This window comes from Oryza glaberrima, chromosome 8, assembly GCF_000147395.1.
Source record: "Oryza glaberrima chromosome 8, OglaRS2, whole genome shotgun sequence".
Lineage (NCBI taxonomy): Eukaryota > Viridiplantae > Streptophyta > Magnoliopsida > Poales > Poaceae > Oryza > Oryza glaberrima.
Window position 1 is genome coordinate 3,346,414 of NC_068333.1, and position 16,490 is coordinate 3,362,903.

General features: G+C 44.1%; 1 protein-coding gene and 1 non-coding gene across 2 annotated transcripts; one reads left to right on the forward strand and one right to left on the reverse strand.

Moving 5' to 3' along the window:
* Nucleotides 1-3,644: 3,644 nt before the first annotated feature.
* On the forward strand, nt 3,645-9,235 carry LOC127782039 (7-deoxyloganetin glucosyltransferase-like). Its single transcript, XM_052309112.1, has 2 exons — nt 3,645-3,878; nt 8,319-9,235. Exons 1-2 carry the CDS (start codon nt 3,683-3,685, stop codon nt 9,233-9,235), a joined length of 1,113 nt encoding a protein of 370 aa, XP_052165072.1. The 5' UTR covers nt 3,645-3,682.
* A 5,988-nt stretch (nt 9,236-15,223) lies between these two features.
* LOC127783442 (small nucleolar RNA Z242) lies at nt 15,224-15,421 on the reverse strand. The gene has a single exon (XR_008019342.1). It is a non-coding gene; the product is annotated as a small nucleolar RNA Z242 (small nucleolar RNA).
* Between the last annotated feature and the right edge of the window lie 1,069 nt (nt 15,422-16,490).

Consider the following 16,490-nt stretch of genomic DNA (forward strand, 5'->3'; position numbering starts at 1 on the left):
AAGTCTCATCTTCGTTTGTAAAAAAGAGGGTCAAATGATCAAACTCAAAAAAGCAAGGCCAAATTAGCAGTTAGTCCTCAAAATAGGGTAAAAACGCAATTGCTCCATATATATATGCCCAAGTAGGAGATTTGATCTGTCGGTGATGGAAGTGATGGAGGATCTCCAAACAGTTGTAATTTTTAAGTGATGGAGGATCTCCAAACAGTTGTAATTTTTAACTTATACATATATATTCACTATAGGAACTTCTCCTACAGTTTTTTTTTCTTTAAAAGAAGGCATTGTTACGCTACATTCTACTACTACTAACGAGTAGGGTAGTAAAATTTAAATCTAACAATAGATTTTCTTCAGTATAAAAAATATTTTATTTAAAACTCCGCTAAGATATCTAAATTTGCCCTTTACCAAATCATCTATTGTAACATGCTATATGGCATGCAAAGTTATCATGGCGTTATATATTTTAACGGAATTGCTAACTTTCTGCCGACAGAAATTGCATCCCCAAATCTTGCAAATTTTGGGCCACCAGATGAGCTTCGCGATTCGTACTCCAGGCCTTCTCCAACTCTATAGCGACCTCCTCTTCTTCTCCGACGCCGGCAACACCCTAGACTCCGGCAGAGGGCTCTACGAGTTAGGGTCCCGGGTTGGGGTGGGGGCGGGAGGGGTGGGAGGGGTTGGGGAAGACAAGTGAGTTCACCGACTTTAGAGGGATGTCCGGGGGAGGTGGCAGCCCGGTGGAGGGCAGCGGATCGGGTGGGCAGTGAGGTGCCGGCGGTAGAGCCGGAGCCATGAGGCTAGAGGAGGACGATGGGCCGGCATTGGTGGCAGGGGCATCTCGCCGCTGACGGCTCGAGGAGGAAGGACAGAGGGGGGAGGGGGAGGAGGCTGGCGGGGGGGGGGGGGGATCTTGCCCACGCCGTTGACACCCTGCGGCCAGCCGGCGAGGCGGACGGCGGCGCGTTGGGGCAGTGGCGGCGGAATGTGCGATGGGAGGGCAACGGAAGGAGGAGAGTTAGGGTTAATGCCTCTGCACGAATATTAAAGCATATCCGATGGTCCAAAATTTAAAAGATGGAAGGTGGGACTTTCTGTCAACAGATATATATACAGTGCCATATTTTAATTTCAATTTTAGCTCTACCAAATTTCAATTTTAGCGTATAAAAAACCTTTTGAGGGGTTAAAAAAGGGTTAATTAGATATATGCCATTATAAATTCTGTGGTTTGGAAAAATAACATTACTATTCAATAAATCGCAAAGATGCCACTGGTACTTCGGTGAAACTCTCTCATCGCCACTCTGTACGCACGAATCGTCGTTGGCGCCGTTTGTAGTGTACGGTATTTACGTATGGACTGAAATGCCCAGGTTGGACCAGGCCGACTCCAGGCCCGGCCCTGGGGGGGGGGGGGGTTCGAGCTGTGCAGTGGCACAGGGCCCACGAAGTGAAGGGACCCAACCCCATCAGTTTTGCTATATATTTGTCGATAAATTTTCTCCCAAAAATTTGGCAAATGTAATTACAGTACAATTGTAGTGTAATTACACTGTAACTTGCATGTAATTACACTGTAACTATAGTGTAACTTGTATGTAACTTTCAAAAATCTCTCCGTAATATGTTATTTCGGTAAAATGGAGGTCGTGGGTACAAATCCTTACACATATGTGTGTGCTGTGTTTTTTTTCTTCCTCACCAAAATAAATCTTGTAATAGATCTATCGATTCAAAATTACATGAAACTTACATACAAGTTACACTATAGTTACATACAAATTACAGTGTAATTACATACAAGTTACAGTGTAATTACACTACGATTGTACTATAATTACATATGTCAAATTTTTAGAAGAAAATTTGTCGATAAATATATAGGTGGTCCCAACCCCATATATGCTGTACATAATAGCCTATAGAGGAATTAGAAAGCCCACCCGCCCAAGAGAGGAAGAGACACATCCGTCGTCCGTCGATTTGGCTTCCTTCTGCAATCGCTTGTTCTGTTCGCCTCATCACCTCGCCTGTTCGCTGTTCTGCTGCCGCGGTGCACCGCTTCCGCTTCCAGCCACGTCGTCTTGTTCCGAGGGTTTAGGGCGCGTCGACGGGGTCGTGCTCGGCGGCTGCATCATCTTGTTCCGAGGGTTTAGGGCGCGATGGCGTCGTGCTCGGCGGCAGCCGGCAACTGGTTGCAATCTCTCCGTTCAGTTCCGGGAGGTACCCACTGCTCTCCCATTTGATGTATGCTAAGTTTATATGTTTAAATTTTGGGATTTAAATTTTACTCCCCAATTGCTCCTCTTCTAATTTCTGAAATTCTGATTTTGGGGTTTAGGGATCCTTACGTTGCAGCTGTGCAAGTGTGCATCTAGGGCAGTGAATACCAGCAGTCATTTTAATTATAATGTTGAATTGAATTTAGTATGAAATAATTTCCATAATTACTTTCTAATTTCTAAATTTACAGTGAATATTAGAAGAAATTTTTAAGGTAAGATATATAACTTAAATGTTTTTTATGCATTACATTTATCATAAACATCGTTATATTATTATAGTTGTATTAAAGGACCTATTTTTCTAGCTTTACTTCAGGCCACTAAATTGAAAGGAACGGGCCTGGCCGACTCGAGCAACCCGTACACAATCATTTCCCAACCCACGCCGCGGGCGGCAGCAGCGGCTGCGACGGCGACGGCGGTGGCGGGCGGTGGCGGCGGCAGCAGCAGCGACGACGGCCACGAAGATGGAGGGATCCGGAAGCTCGAATGGATCTAGCCTTCATCAGTCCCAGCAAGCTTCCTCCATCCCGAGGTTGAGATGTGCTTGCCAAAAACGTGCGGTGAATAGGGTTTGCAAAATGTCAGCACAATATAGCCCACACAGGCAGAATGTAAACACATTTAATATTTTTTTTTTTGCAAATTGTAAGCACAATGTAGCCTCACAGTCATGATGCAATCACATTTGGGCACAACATATGAAAAGACTTGCATTTAACAAACATAATGGTTCTGGATAGCCATACAGCCAGCTTGTTCTGATAGCAAGCATATTTATGAAGTCATAGCTTCATTACAGCCAGCTTGTTCTGATAACAAGGGCCTCAAAATGATATAACTAGGCACAATGCAGTCTTCATCAACTTCATCAACTTAAGATAGCAGCAAAATGAGCATTCATGTGCCATTACAGCCACTACTTGTACTGTCACTTCCATCTAGCTACACAAAATAGACATCCTGAAACACGTAGTCGCCGTGGCCGTGGCCGTGGCCCTCGTCGTCGTCGCCGCCGCCGTCGCCGTGGCTGTGGCCGTCGCCGTTGCTGCCGCCGCCACAGCTAGGGTTAGGGTTTCAACGAGGAAGAGAGAAATGGACTCCTGCATCAGCTCACGGTTGGTATACCGTATATCCACTCACACAAGGGCATTTAGGTCAATATGAGAAACGGTTGCATTTCTCGTCACCATATTCAAATTAAGCCCGCCGATATTGTAGCGCGTGGTCTGCATGCACATTAAAGAAATAATCAAGTTGTTTAATGTAATTTGTTACACAGCCAATGCAAGTAAGTTCAAAATACAGAGATCAAGGCCAGCATATTGTTGCAGAGACACCAACATTTTCACGTAGTTGCGGTGCTCGGCTAGTCGTCGTCGTCGTCGATGGCGAGGCCGCACGCCGTGGTGGTGCCCTACCCTGGCTCCGGCAACATCAACCCGGCGCTGCAGCTCGCCAAGCTGCTCCACGGCCATGGCATCTACATCACCTTCGTCAACACCGAGCACAACCACCGCCGGATCGTGGCCATTTTAAAAAGAAAAAAAAATAGTTTACTCTCCAAACTATTTCGCTATGATAGTACTCCCTCCGTCCCATAATATAAGGGATTTTAAGTTTTTGCTTGTACTATTTGACCACTCGTCTTATTCAAAAAAATTTGTGCAAATATAAAAAACGAAAAATTGTGCTTAAAGTACTTTGGATAATAAAGTAAGTCACAAAAAAATATAATAATTCCAAAATTTTTTAAATAAGACGAGTGGTCAAACAGTGCAAACAAAAACTCAAAATCCCTTATATCATGAGACGGAGGGAGTACTTATATAACACTAAACTAGCTTGGTCCGCACATTTTGCGCGGCTAGCTGCCAATGTTCCTTATTTTCTATTCCAAATTTTCTTTTTTTCTAAATTATATTTTTATTGAAACTCTTATTTCAATATTTCTTATTTTTTAATTTTATAAAATTCAGTTATAAATGGTATTTCTATATACACTCAAACGTCTACTTCTATTTTCTTTTTTTTTAATTTCGAATTTTAGTTAGTTCTAAATTGTATACTGATATGGATTCTATTTTTTTTTCAATATTCTATTTTTTAATTTCTAATTTTAACTATTTAAAATTGTATTTGTATATGGAGTTTATTATTTCTTTTTCTCTAATTCCATATTTCAGTTAGTTATAAATTGTATACCAGTATGAACGCCTTCTCTTTCAATATTTATTATTTTTAATTGCAAATTCAACTATTTTAATTTTTTTCTATATGGACTTCGATTAATATGAGAATTCGTAGCCCATGAGAGCGAACGTGACTTCGATTAATATGAGAATTTGTAGCACATGAGAACGAACGTGGAGTCTAATTTTCCTATTACTTAAATAAGTTAATGGATTAGTTCTTAATCCAATTACACTTGCTCTGTATTGGTTAAATTAGAAATAAACTTTGTGCATGTGGTTTGTTTGGTCGTTTCCATCTCAAACTTTTTTTACTTCGATTCCTATACCTTACTTTAAGCTTCCGTAAAAAATAATTCTATTAGTTATATAACTATTATATTAAATCTAAACTATTATAATCTGGATCTACTATGACGCAATGCTTATTTTTTTCTCTTTTTCTTGATTAACATTGGAATTTCTATTTTTCTTGTATGTTTTCACTTTTTTTCTATCTTTCTTATCTGTTTCCGTTTTTTTTTGTCTGTTTCCAATTTTTTTTTGTCCGTTTCCATTTTTTTTTCCCGTTTACACTACACCCAATCTAATACCATTCTCTTTTTTTTTTTTTGTCTGTTTACACAAAACCTAATCCTAGTACCTTTCTATTTTTATTTTTTTCTTATTTTCTTTCAACTAACGTGGGATTTTTTAGACTGTGAGAGTCAACGTGGAGGCTTTTTTTTATTACTTTATTAAGTTAATAGATTGGTGTCGGTTGGAAACTCGACATAAACACTGGATTTCCCACTTAGCACCCCAATGACAATGGAGAGGAAAATCAAATGTTCCAGAAATAATAATAAAAAAACCGGCTTGATGCATAGGTTGATCGAGCCGATGCTTGGAGCCAAGAATTAGGTACAGAAATTGAATCACAAAATCATCACAATTCCAACTATACAATCACCTTGAAAAACTACACACATAACATTCATAAAAAAAAACTAAATCACAAAACAATGCATGGCTCCATTACCTCATCTCATCGGAGACCAAGGTGGCCATCGCCACCGTTGCTACTCAACAAAAGCTAAGGACTCCGCTGTCGTTCACCGCTACTGCTCAAATCCAAAAGACCACGATCAAATCTAGGGATGGTAGGAGAGATCTGGAAGGATGGGGAATGAGGAGGAGAGGTACCTTTTAGTCATGCAGACCGCGCGCGGCACCGTTGCTCGTGCGTGCGGAATCTGGCCCCCCTGAGCTCGCTGGTGGCGAGATCTGGTAGCCCTACCCCCAAGCTCGTGGGGAGGTAGGGCCGAGGGGAGGGTGTCACCGCAATAGGGAGGAATCCGCCGTTGTGCCACCATTGGGAGGGCGTGCCGCCATGCCGATGAAGAGGGAGCTGTTGCCGAGGGGAGGGCATCATGGCCGATGGACCACCTGCCGAGGGGATGGTGTGCTACCGACCGCTGCTTGACTCAAGAGGAGGAGACATAGAAGTAGAGGAACAAAGAGAAGAGAGAAAGGTTAGGACAGATTGGCTCACTAGGAAATGGATAAGTGAGGAAAAACAAGGAGATGGGCTGGAGAAAAAGGATAAGTACGGGTGGAGGACCGAGGCGGCTTGGATCAGCTGGTCTGATGTATTATTTGTGTCGTTTTTTTAAAAAAAACTGGCACTACTAATATTACTACATGCGTCGATTTTTAATGAAAACAAGCACAAATTACGTGGCGACTTTTTATGTGCCTATTTCTTTAAGAACCGACACTTATATATGCTGGTTTTTATTTTTAGCCTTTCCTAAGATTTTGATTTCGAGTTTCCCTTATTAGGGGTTCCATACGAGTGCTAGATATCTTAATCTCGTAAAGTATTTTTTTTACTCATTTCACCCTCTAAGTGCTTCACTCTATCTCTTAATAACATTTTACCTTTTGGTTCCTCTTTATATAAGTTGTATTCTAAGCTAAGACATTTTGGAACCATAAATGACACCATTATTAGAGTTGACAAATATTTTCAAAAAAATTTCATGAAAGTTTGCTTGAACTTTCAATCCTCGATATTTTCCAACCATGCGAGGTGTGACTAAAAAAAATCAAAAAATATATTGGGATGTAAAGTCGTATCACATATATCATCATACCAAAATTAAAGTGTAAAATATAACTAATATAAATAATAGAAAACATAAATATTGTTAGAAAGTAGAGTGAACCGTTTTCAATAATTCACAGTATAAAATGAGCAGAAAAGAAGTGTGTGGGGGGAGTAAAATGGGTTTATATGGGCCAAAATCCAGCCGGTCCACGTGTGCCGGTTTTTTACTGGAATAAGTCCACTTTGACTTTCTTAAAAGTGATCCAAGTCTAATCCGTAACCCTCAACCGCATAGCCGGATAAGACAACTCCCCAAACTTTTGAAACCAGTGCAATTTGACTCTCTCAGCAGTTTTGGAGGGTGGTTTTGCTGATGTGGCGCTGACATGGTGATGTTGACCTAGTTTTCGTCCCACGTGGCGCTTACGTGACATGAGAATTAAAAAAATATATATGTGGGACCCATAAGTAATTCACACTAAAAAATATTGTGGTCCCCACTGACATGTGGGGCCCACATGTCATCCTCCCTCTCTCTTCTTCTACTTCCTCCCTCCCTCTCTCTCCCTTCTCTCTTTCTCTCACGTGGCGCAATCGGCGGGCAGGGGCAACGACGGCGACAGCGGGCGAGAGCCGGAGCAGCATAGGGCAAGCAGAGACGTCAGCGAGCGGCGGAGACATGGTCATGGCGCGGAAGCCCGCGAGCGGCGGAGACGCAGGAGTGGCACGACGCTGTGGACGATGATGGCAGTGCTCAGCCTCTCGCCGGTGACAGGGCACGTGCGGCACCCTGCCTCGATCTCCGCCGTCACGGCCACCGCTCCGGCTCGCCACCGAATCGCGCCACCGCTGCCTCCGTCGCCCCTTCCGCGCCCACCTCGTCCCCTTAGCGCTTGTTCACTACCCAGCCCTCTCCCGCCTCGGTCTCTCCCTTTGCTCGCGCCGTCCATCTCCGCCGTCTACCTCTCCCGCTCTCGGGGATTCACTGCCGCTGCACCCGTCGCCGCATGCCTGAACTCAATGGCCTCGACCTCGGGGATGCGGCGGTGGCAGAGGTGGCCAAGGCACGCCACCTGCAGAGGCTCTCGCGGTTGCCGCACACCACCGGAGCCGCCGCTCGACCCGCCTCCACACTCCTCCACCTCACCCCTTCCCACCCGTGCCACCGGGGTCGCCGCACGCCACTGGAGCTGCCGCTCAACCCGCTTGAGTTCCTCTCTTGCTCATGGAGCGCCTCCGCCGTCGACGTCCCTCACCTGCCGCTGCCACCGCGGGGTTCCATGACGCCCCCGCCCTCGGCCTCGGCGGCGCTCGCTGCCGACCAGCTCCAAATCAACATGGGAAGAGAAAGGGGGTGAGAGAAGGGGGAGAGGGGGAGCAAGAAGAGAGAAAGAGAGAGGATGACATGTGGGTCCCACATGTTAGTGGGGCCACAACATTTTTTTATGTGAATGACAAATGGGTCCCACCGATATTTATTTTAATTGTAATGCCACGTAAGCGCCATGGTGGGACGGATACAGGTCAACACCGTCACATCAGCACCACGTCAGCAAAACCGCCCTCCAAAACCGCTAAGGAAGTCAAATTGTACCGGTTTTAATAGTTTGGGGAGTCTTTCTATCTGGTTTTGCGGTTGAGGGTCTTTTAAGGGAGTCAAAGTGGACTTATTCCTTTTTTACCAGTGAATGGGCCGACACCAAGGCCCAACTGAATCACGCATTTTTTTCCATTTCGCAGATGAGAGCTTGCTGACAAATGGCCACCTCGACACGACCATCATCGACTGGATCCCCGGCATGCCGCCGATCAGCCTCGGCGACATCTCCAGCTTCGTCCGCACCACCGACGCCGACGAATTCGGCCTCCGCTTCAACGAGGACGAGGCCAACAACTGCACCATGGCCGGCGCCCTTGTCCTCAACACCTTCGACGGCCTCGAGGCCGACGTCCTCGCCGCCCTCCGCGCCGAGTACCCGCGCATCTTCACCGTCGGGCCCCTCGGAAATCTCCTCCTCAACGCCGCCGCCGACGATGTCGCCGGGCTGAGCCTGTGGAAGCAGGACACCGAGTGCCTCGCGTGGCTGGACGCGCAGGAGATGGGCGCCGTCGTGTACGTCAACTTCGGCAGCCTCACCGTGCTGACGCCGCAGCAGCTCGCCGAGTTCGCGTGGGGCCTCGCCGCGACGGGCCGCCCATTCCTGTGGGTCATCAGGGAGAACCTCGTCGTCCCCGGCGACGGCGGCGGCGACGCGCTGCTGCCGACGGGGTTCGCGGCGGCGACGGAGGGGCGGCGGTGCGTGGCGACGTGGTGCCCGCAGGATCGCGTGCTGCGCCACCGCGCCGTGGGGTGCTTCGTGACGCACAGCGGGTGGAACTCGACGTGCGAGGGCGTCGCCGCCGGCGTGCCGATGGTGTGCTGGCCGGTGTTCGCCGACCAGTACACCAACTGCAAGTACGCCTGCGAGGCGTGGGGCGTCGGCGTGCGGCTCGACGCCGAGGTGAGGCGGGAACAGGTCGCCGGCGCGGAGGAGATGCGGCGCGCCGCGGCGAGGTGGAAGGCCCAGGCGGAGGCGGCGGCGCGCCGCGGCGGGTCGTCGTACGAGAACCTGCAGAGCATGGTGGAAGTGATCAATTCTTTCAGCTCTAAAGCCTGAAGCCTGAAGCCTGAAGAAACCATGTCAGTTGAGAAATCAGTAGTACATCAAGCAAGTGATCAATTTATTTTCATGAATAATAATGGCTAGCAGCTGGGTTATTAGCCAGGAAAAAGACTCATCAGCTGGACTTGGTTGAGGTGGAAATAATGGACAAATTAAATGGGCTGCAAACAAGAAAGAATTAAATTAGAAAGGAAAAAAAATCAAGAATCCCAATTTTGAGTGGGAAATTGAAGATTCAATCTGTTAACATGATTTTTATTTGATCATTGCTCTGAGACTATAATCTGAGATCAAACACGATTTTTTTAGTACGTCAACCACAAGTACACCTACGAGTCGTGGGACATCGGCCACTCGGCCTCCAGCTTGGTGAGGAGGTGAGAAGAGAGCAGGTCACCACACAAGTTGCAGGTGATGGAGCTCCAACTATAGATGGCCAAATAGACCGCCCAGCATGGCTCTGCTAGGGCACAACCAAGGCACTACCCGACCAACTCGTTGTGCCCTGCCGTGTCTGTCCACGGGCTGTACCTATGGCCTAGGCTCGGACTGTGCCGTGCCGGCTTGAAGGTATGACGAGTCCACTGTGCTTGTCCTTCAATAAGTCTAATTTGTCTCCCTCATCTCTTTGGGCTGTACATTACATGGTGGTAATAAGTCTATTTTACCTCCCTCATCTCTTTGGCTAGGTAGATTTAGATGCAGAAACTAGGGATTGCAATGTATCTTTCTTATCTTTAAAAAAAAAGAAGCAGGTAATGGAGTCGGAGGAGATGCGGTGGGACGCGGTGAGGTGGAAGGCTAATTAAGGTGGAGGAGGCGGCACGCGTACACCCCGGCGGATCATCTTACAAGAACCTTCAGAGCATGGTGGAACACTGGAAGTCATCCGTTCTTTTCGCCTCCGATTCCAATAAGCCTGAAGCATGAAGAGTATTGTTCAGAAACAAATGTATTCAAGCAAGTGATCGCGCAACTTCTGTGTCATGAATATAATGGCATCAAATCCTCACGAAAAAAAAATCATGTTGCTGAAGAAGTTGTTCGTAATGTACTTACTATTAATGAATAAGAGACGGGAAACCGTTTTAGACCCCCTCATTTATCTAAAAACGATTCAAATAGTTATAAAAAAAGTAAAGAAAAAAAATAATTGGACTGATTTTCTCCCCTTTCATGCGAGTACTACTGTTCTGGTTCTTTTGAGTGCAACTAGCTAGCATTATTTATTTGCAACGTTTTTGCCATGGATGATGGCCAGTTAAAGATTGTACAGCTCATTATGTGAGCAAATTTCTTGTGCTGTTTGCAAAACGTTTGTTATTTATATAAATGTGATTTGAAGAAAAATCAACAGAATCCATTGTCGTCTAGTCCGGTTAGGATACCTGGCTTTCACCCAGGCGACCCGGGCTCAAATCCCGGCGATGGAACATTTTCTTTTTCTGTTACACCGAACTCTTACCTTCTTTTTCTGCACCAAATCTGCTTTGATGTGTTTGTTACAGATTTGCAGATTTCCTTTTTCTGTTCTTTGGCGTTTGTTACAGACTTGCAGATTTCCTTTTTCTGTTCTTTTACACCGAACTCTTACCTTCTTTTTCTGAACCAAATCTGCTTTGATGTAGACTTCACGGAACAATGGCGTTTGTTGCAGACTTGCAGTCAAATCGTTGTAGCCTTCATCTCGAAAGAGGGTGCACGTGACTGTGTTCCCGGTGACCATCGTCACCGGCGCGCCGCTGCCGATGGAATATTGGAATGGCCACACTGAAATCTGTGTCCAATTCTCCGAGAGCTGTGGGGTTCGGAGAGGAATTCTCCGACATGCCACAACCTGCCTCAGACTGCATTCGAGAGCAGCAGAAAGAGAGAGAGAGAGAAGAGTCGTTTTTGGCACGTATCTTTTCTTTTCTTTTCTTTTTTTTTTTTTTAAGAATTACACAGTACAACGCAGGCACTCATAACGCACGCGTACTCACCCCTATGAACACACGCACGCAAACCCTACCCATATGAGCATCTTCGAAGACTGGGCCGGCAAATCTTAGAGAGATTGACGAAGTCACCACAGGCGTCTCGCTGTCGACGGGTACGTCGTCTACCACTGAAAGCACAACGTCGTTAAATCCTGGAAAAATTCTGAATTACTAAAATGTGTGTTTTTAAAAGATTCATATGAAAAGTTAATTGAAAAAATATAGTGATATATTTTTTAATTGTAAAATAATTAATACTTAATTAATTATACACTAATACCTCACATTGTTTTATGTATGTTCTCAATTCTCTTCTCTATTGGATATCGAGATCAAGTCGGTAGATTTCGAGGTCTCTCCATGTCAGGTTCCCTCCGTTGCAAGATGCAACGATGATCGAAATCACACGGCTAAAATTTGTTTTTTTGTTTAAATTCGAATTAAAATGGGTGCCGACAATTAACTCATTTACTTCATCCTTAATGGTTATCATAAGTTTGTAAGTTAGCTATTGCTCAACAGATCTATCCTCTTATATATTTTTTTTAACATGACAAGAGAGACAATGCAGATCTAGTTAGCCAAAAAGCTCATACAAACAAAGGCACCAAGAAATTCGAGCAAAGCAGATAATAAATTATAGTTTGGGTCACCTTTTATCAGCAATGTTTAACTTTGACCATCCTTTCGTTTGGATTGTATAACCTTACCATTTTTTTTTGTTAGAACTACTCAACTCTCTTTATTATTCATATACTTCAATCTCGCGAAAATCTGTCCTGCATGTAGATGGAAAAGTTCACATGCGTACCAAAACCGATTTGGTTGAGATTATCAATGAGTGCTGAAGAAGTTGATTGGGTGGTCCAAGCCAAAAAAAAATTATAAAGTTACCCGATCCAAAATAAAAAGATTATGTTAAAGGATATCCAAAGTGAAACTTGGATAATAAAATGTGACCTAAAATGAAATTCATACACACACTACACTGCCTTGAAATCGCTTCAGAGTTTCAGGATTTTCATGTTGAGGTCTTCTCCAGCGTCGTCACGGCGTGGCTGCCGAAGCCCAGGGCATACGACGGCAATAGCCTCTTGCCTTTCCAACCACACGAGGCCGCTTGGTGTCCTGCTTCTCGGCCACAGGCCGCTGCAGCTGCCGGTGGCACGGTCGCCAGTGACGTTGATGCGGCGGCGCAGGAGGGTGGCGAGCACGTCATTGCGGACGTCAGTTTCGCTAGCCACAGTGCCGGCTTGTTGCTGCCCGCTCAAGGGCAAGGCACCACCACCGCGTGAGGCATCAACACAAGCGACTCCCCAACGACGATCGATGGTTGGAGAAGATTACAACTTCTTGTCCATGGAAACTGCTGCTGCTTAATTCCCACTCCTTACAAAAAAGAAGGTTTCTGTAGCACCTGCAGATGTGAAACCAGTGTTAAATAAAGAACAAGTGAAATGACATATATAGATGCCCTTGAATCTGAAATTCTATTCCACCATATGTTGGATTCTTCTAAGAAAAGATATGGGACCATTAAGGCAGTAATTAAGTAAACAAAATGCAAGGAACGTGATCTCTGGTCATTTGTGTAAAACGAGACAAATAATTAGTGGATGATAATAGATTGGTAAAATATTAGTAGTATACTACTTTCTCCATTTCACAATATAAGTTATTCTAGCATTTCCCACATTCATATTGATGTTAATGAATCTAGATAGGGAAATGCTAGAATGACTTACATTGTGAAACGGAGGGAGTATGTATTTACCAAATAAGAGTTTTAGATTCACCATATGACATGCCTCGGCTTTCTCTATCCATTGCGAGAGCCTCCTCGTCACCGGTAGCTTCACACGGAGACGCATACACCGCTGCCACCATTTCAGTAAACTCGCGTGTGCCTCTACATCGGTGAGTTCTTTGATGAACAAGCTGAATAAAAAATTATCCTAGTGCGGGTCAGGGAGAGGGGCAAAAGGAGGGAAGCTGAGGCACAAGGATGAAGAGGATTGGGGTTCCCATAGATTAGTGGGATTGCCGAACCAACGGTGGGGGCGGTGGAGCAATGGTTATATCGTCAAGCGTCCATTCTTGAGGACAGTGGTGGGAAACTGGAGGTAGTGAGAGGGATGAAAAACCAAGTCGGTATATGATGATGGTTGGCTATTGTTGCGCTTTCTTGTTATAAAGAGAATTCTGGTAGAGCATATGTAAAAGCTCTCAAATAGAGCCAAGAAAACTTGCGTGATTGCTACGATAAACTATACATTTTTCGATCCTTCTAGATATAGGGACCACTAATAGGATGAAATAGCTCGTGAGTTTACATGCGTGATGTGCGTGCATACTGGTGTGTCTGGTGTGTACATGTCCTTTGCTTGCTTAGTAGTGTGTACACGTGTAGGTATCTTCTATATAATCGGGAAAAAGTGGTTTCTTCTTAAATTTCAGTTGCACCGCTTATTCCTTTTGATCCATGTAATCCATGGCCACTTGGTTGTGTAGAGAGCACATCTCGCAAATAGAATGCTGCTTTCTCCCTTGTATTTGTAGAATAGTTGATGGAAGAATTTGAGCAAATCCTGTGTAAGACTTGTTACACATGCCAAATTAATTTATAGCTCTGATATTGCTTTCTATTGTAGTACTCAAGCTGGCCTAATGTGTGGCAAATATAGTCAGTCCAGAAGTTTAGTTGATTGATATTAGCCACACAAGTTTTACAAAATGTGTCTAAAGTGTCTCTAAAGTAAAAGTATTCTTGGCAATTTTTGATGTATCTCTACACTTCAGAACTCTTAATAATCACCTTAAAATGTGCCTCTCTTTAATCCCCTCCACTTGAAAAAGTTCATCTCCTTAATCCCCTCTCCTTATATGCCTTTTTGATGTAACGCAAGGTAAAGTGGCTTTGGTTCCTTGTTTTACGCACATGGCACAATTGCTCTTTTATCTTTTTTAACCTGCAGCCATGTAGTTGCGTACCGAGCGATGGGTGGCTATATCCAAAGGACGTGGTAGCATGATGCCTACTTTACTCTACCCTTTCTATGGTATTTTGATCGATCAGATAAATATGTAGGGCCCACTATTAGAATATGGCTGTGTGTGGGTGTGTATGTGTTCAAATGATGTGTGTACATTTATATGTATGTTTCCTGTAATGGAATAAGTTATCTTGGTTCCATGTTTCAAGGAACAGCCTAATATTTTTTATGAAAAGGTTAATTGAAAGATCTATTAATCCATTTTTAAGATTAAAATAATTAATACTAAATTAATTATACACTAATGCCTCACTTTGCTTTACGTATATTCTCAATCCTCCTCTCTATTGGATCGAGATCGAGTCGGTAGATTTTAAGGTCTGTCCATGTCAGGTTCCATCTGTTTCAAGATTTAACCGATGGATCGAAATCACACGGCTAAATTTGATTTTGTTTATTCAGTTTAAATTCGAGTTAAAACTGGTGCCGGCAATTAAGTCATTTACTCCATCCTCAGTGACTATCATCAGTTTGTAAGTTAGGTAGAGCTCTATAGATTTGTCCTCTCATATTCTTTTTGAACATGACAAGAGTGACAATGCAGATCTAGTCAGCCAAAAACCTCATAAAAACAAAGGTACCAAACAGTTCGAGCAAAGCGTGTAGTAAATTACAGTTTGGACCACCTTTTTTCATCAAAGTTTCACTTTGATCATCCTTTCATTTTGGACTGTGTAACCTTACAATTTTATCGGTTTGGACCACTAAACTCGCTTTACTATTCATGTACTTTATTCTGGTGAAGATATATGTCCTACACACGTGTACACAAACCAATTTGATTGAGATTGTTGATGAGTGTTGAAGAAGTTGTTTGGGGTGGTCCAAGCCGAAAAATTTATAAAGTTACCCAGTCCAAAATGAAAAGATTATTTTAAAGGAGGTTCAAAGGGAAACTTGGATAATAAAATATGACCTAAATCGCAATTCATACGCATGCTACACTACCTTGAAATCAGTTCAGAGTTTTAGGATTTTCATGTTCAGGTCTACACAGAAGATCGACCTGTTGTTGTGATGAGATTATCATTGCGTACCGGTCACCATGCTCCGCAGTTTCTGCCGGCACGACAGGCCACCGCGTCTGGTCACCGTGTGCCTCCAGCTCCATGACCAGCTGGATTTGGCCAGCCATTATCCTGGTCCCTCCTCAGCCCCACCTCTAGCAGCATGCCTTGGCCAAACAGACATGAGCACCATCCTCCACACGTCCAGTAGCGAGGCCCCACACAAAATCCGCCGTCTTCTCTGGTATCGTCATGGAATGACTGTCGAAGCCGATGCACACGTCGGCAATGGACTTTTGCCTTTCAAGTCACGCGAGGTGTTTGGCGTCCTGCTTCTCAGCCACAGACCGCTGCGGCTGCCGGTGGCATGGTAGCCGGTGACGTTGCTGCGGCAGCATAGGAGGGCAGCGAGCACGTCCTTGCGGATGAGTGTTTCATGTAACGGACTCAAATTTCAGGGAAAATTTTTTTGCGAAATATTTTAAGTCATGTTCTTCTTGATTTTTCCGTTGGAGTGATCTTGCCTTCTCTTAATTTCTTTTAACTTGGATTTAAAGTTTATTTGCAAAGTTAATCGCTCTCTTTTAAATTTTACAAAACCTCTCTATCTCTAACTTTGGCTCTAGATTATATTCCCTTTGACCCCTTTACTGAACATCTCCAACATCCACAAATATCCTTTCATTTTCCGCTCAACCATCTCTAGAGCATATGAAATATAAATCTCTATCTAGAGTTAACACCTTTTCATTTAGAGCTTACCACACTACCACCAAATCCAGTTTTATCTTCCACAAAATACTTCCCCTTTGATCTCTACCCAAATACATGAAATACCAATTCTTATTTTCCCCAGAACCAATACCTCTCCTTTGGATCTCCACCTAAATATTCCCATAGTCCATAAAATATCCTTTTCAATCTCCCTGAGTCAATATACCTATCCTTTAGAAGTATATCAATCTACCACAAATTTCGTTCCTATAGAAATTCCTATCCACATATATTTCTGAATCCAGTGCTATACTCCCACAAATATTTCCCCTTTGAAATCTCGTTCATCTAAATTATCCATTCAAGATTTCACAGTCCACTATTTAGCTTGGGCCAATAATTCCCTGATTGACCTGACTCTTTGTTATATTCCCTTAACCATTTTATCCTTGGGGCTAAAGTCCTATTTGCTTCCCTTCCATCTATTTTGCCACCA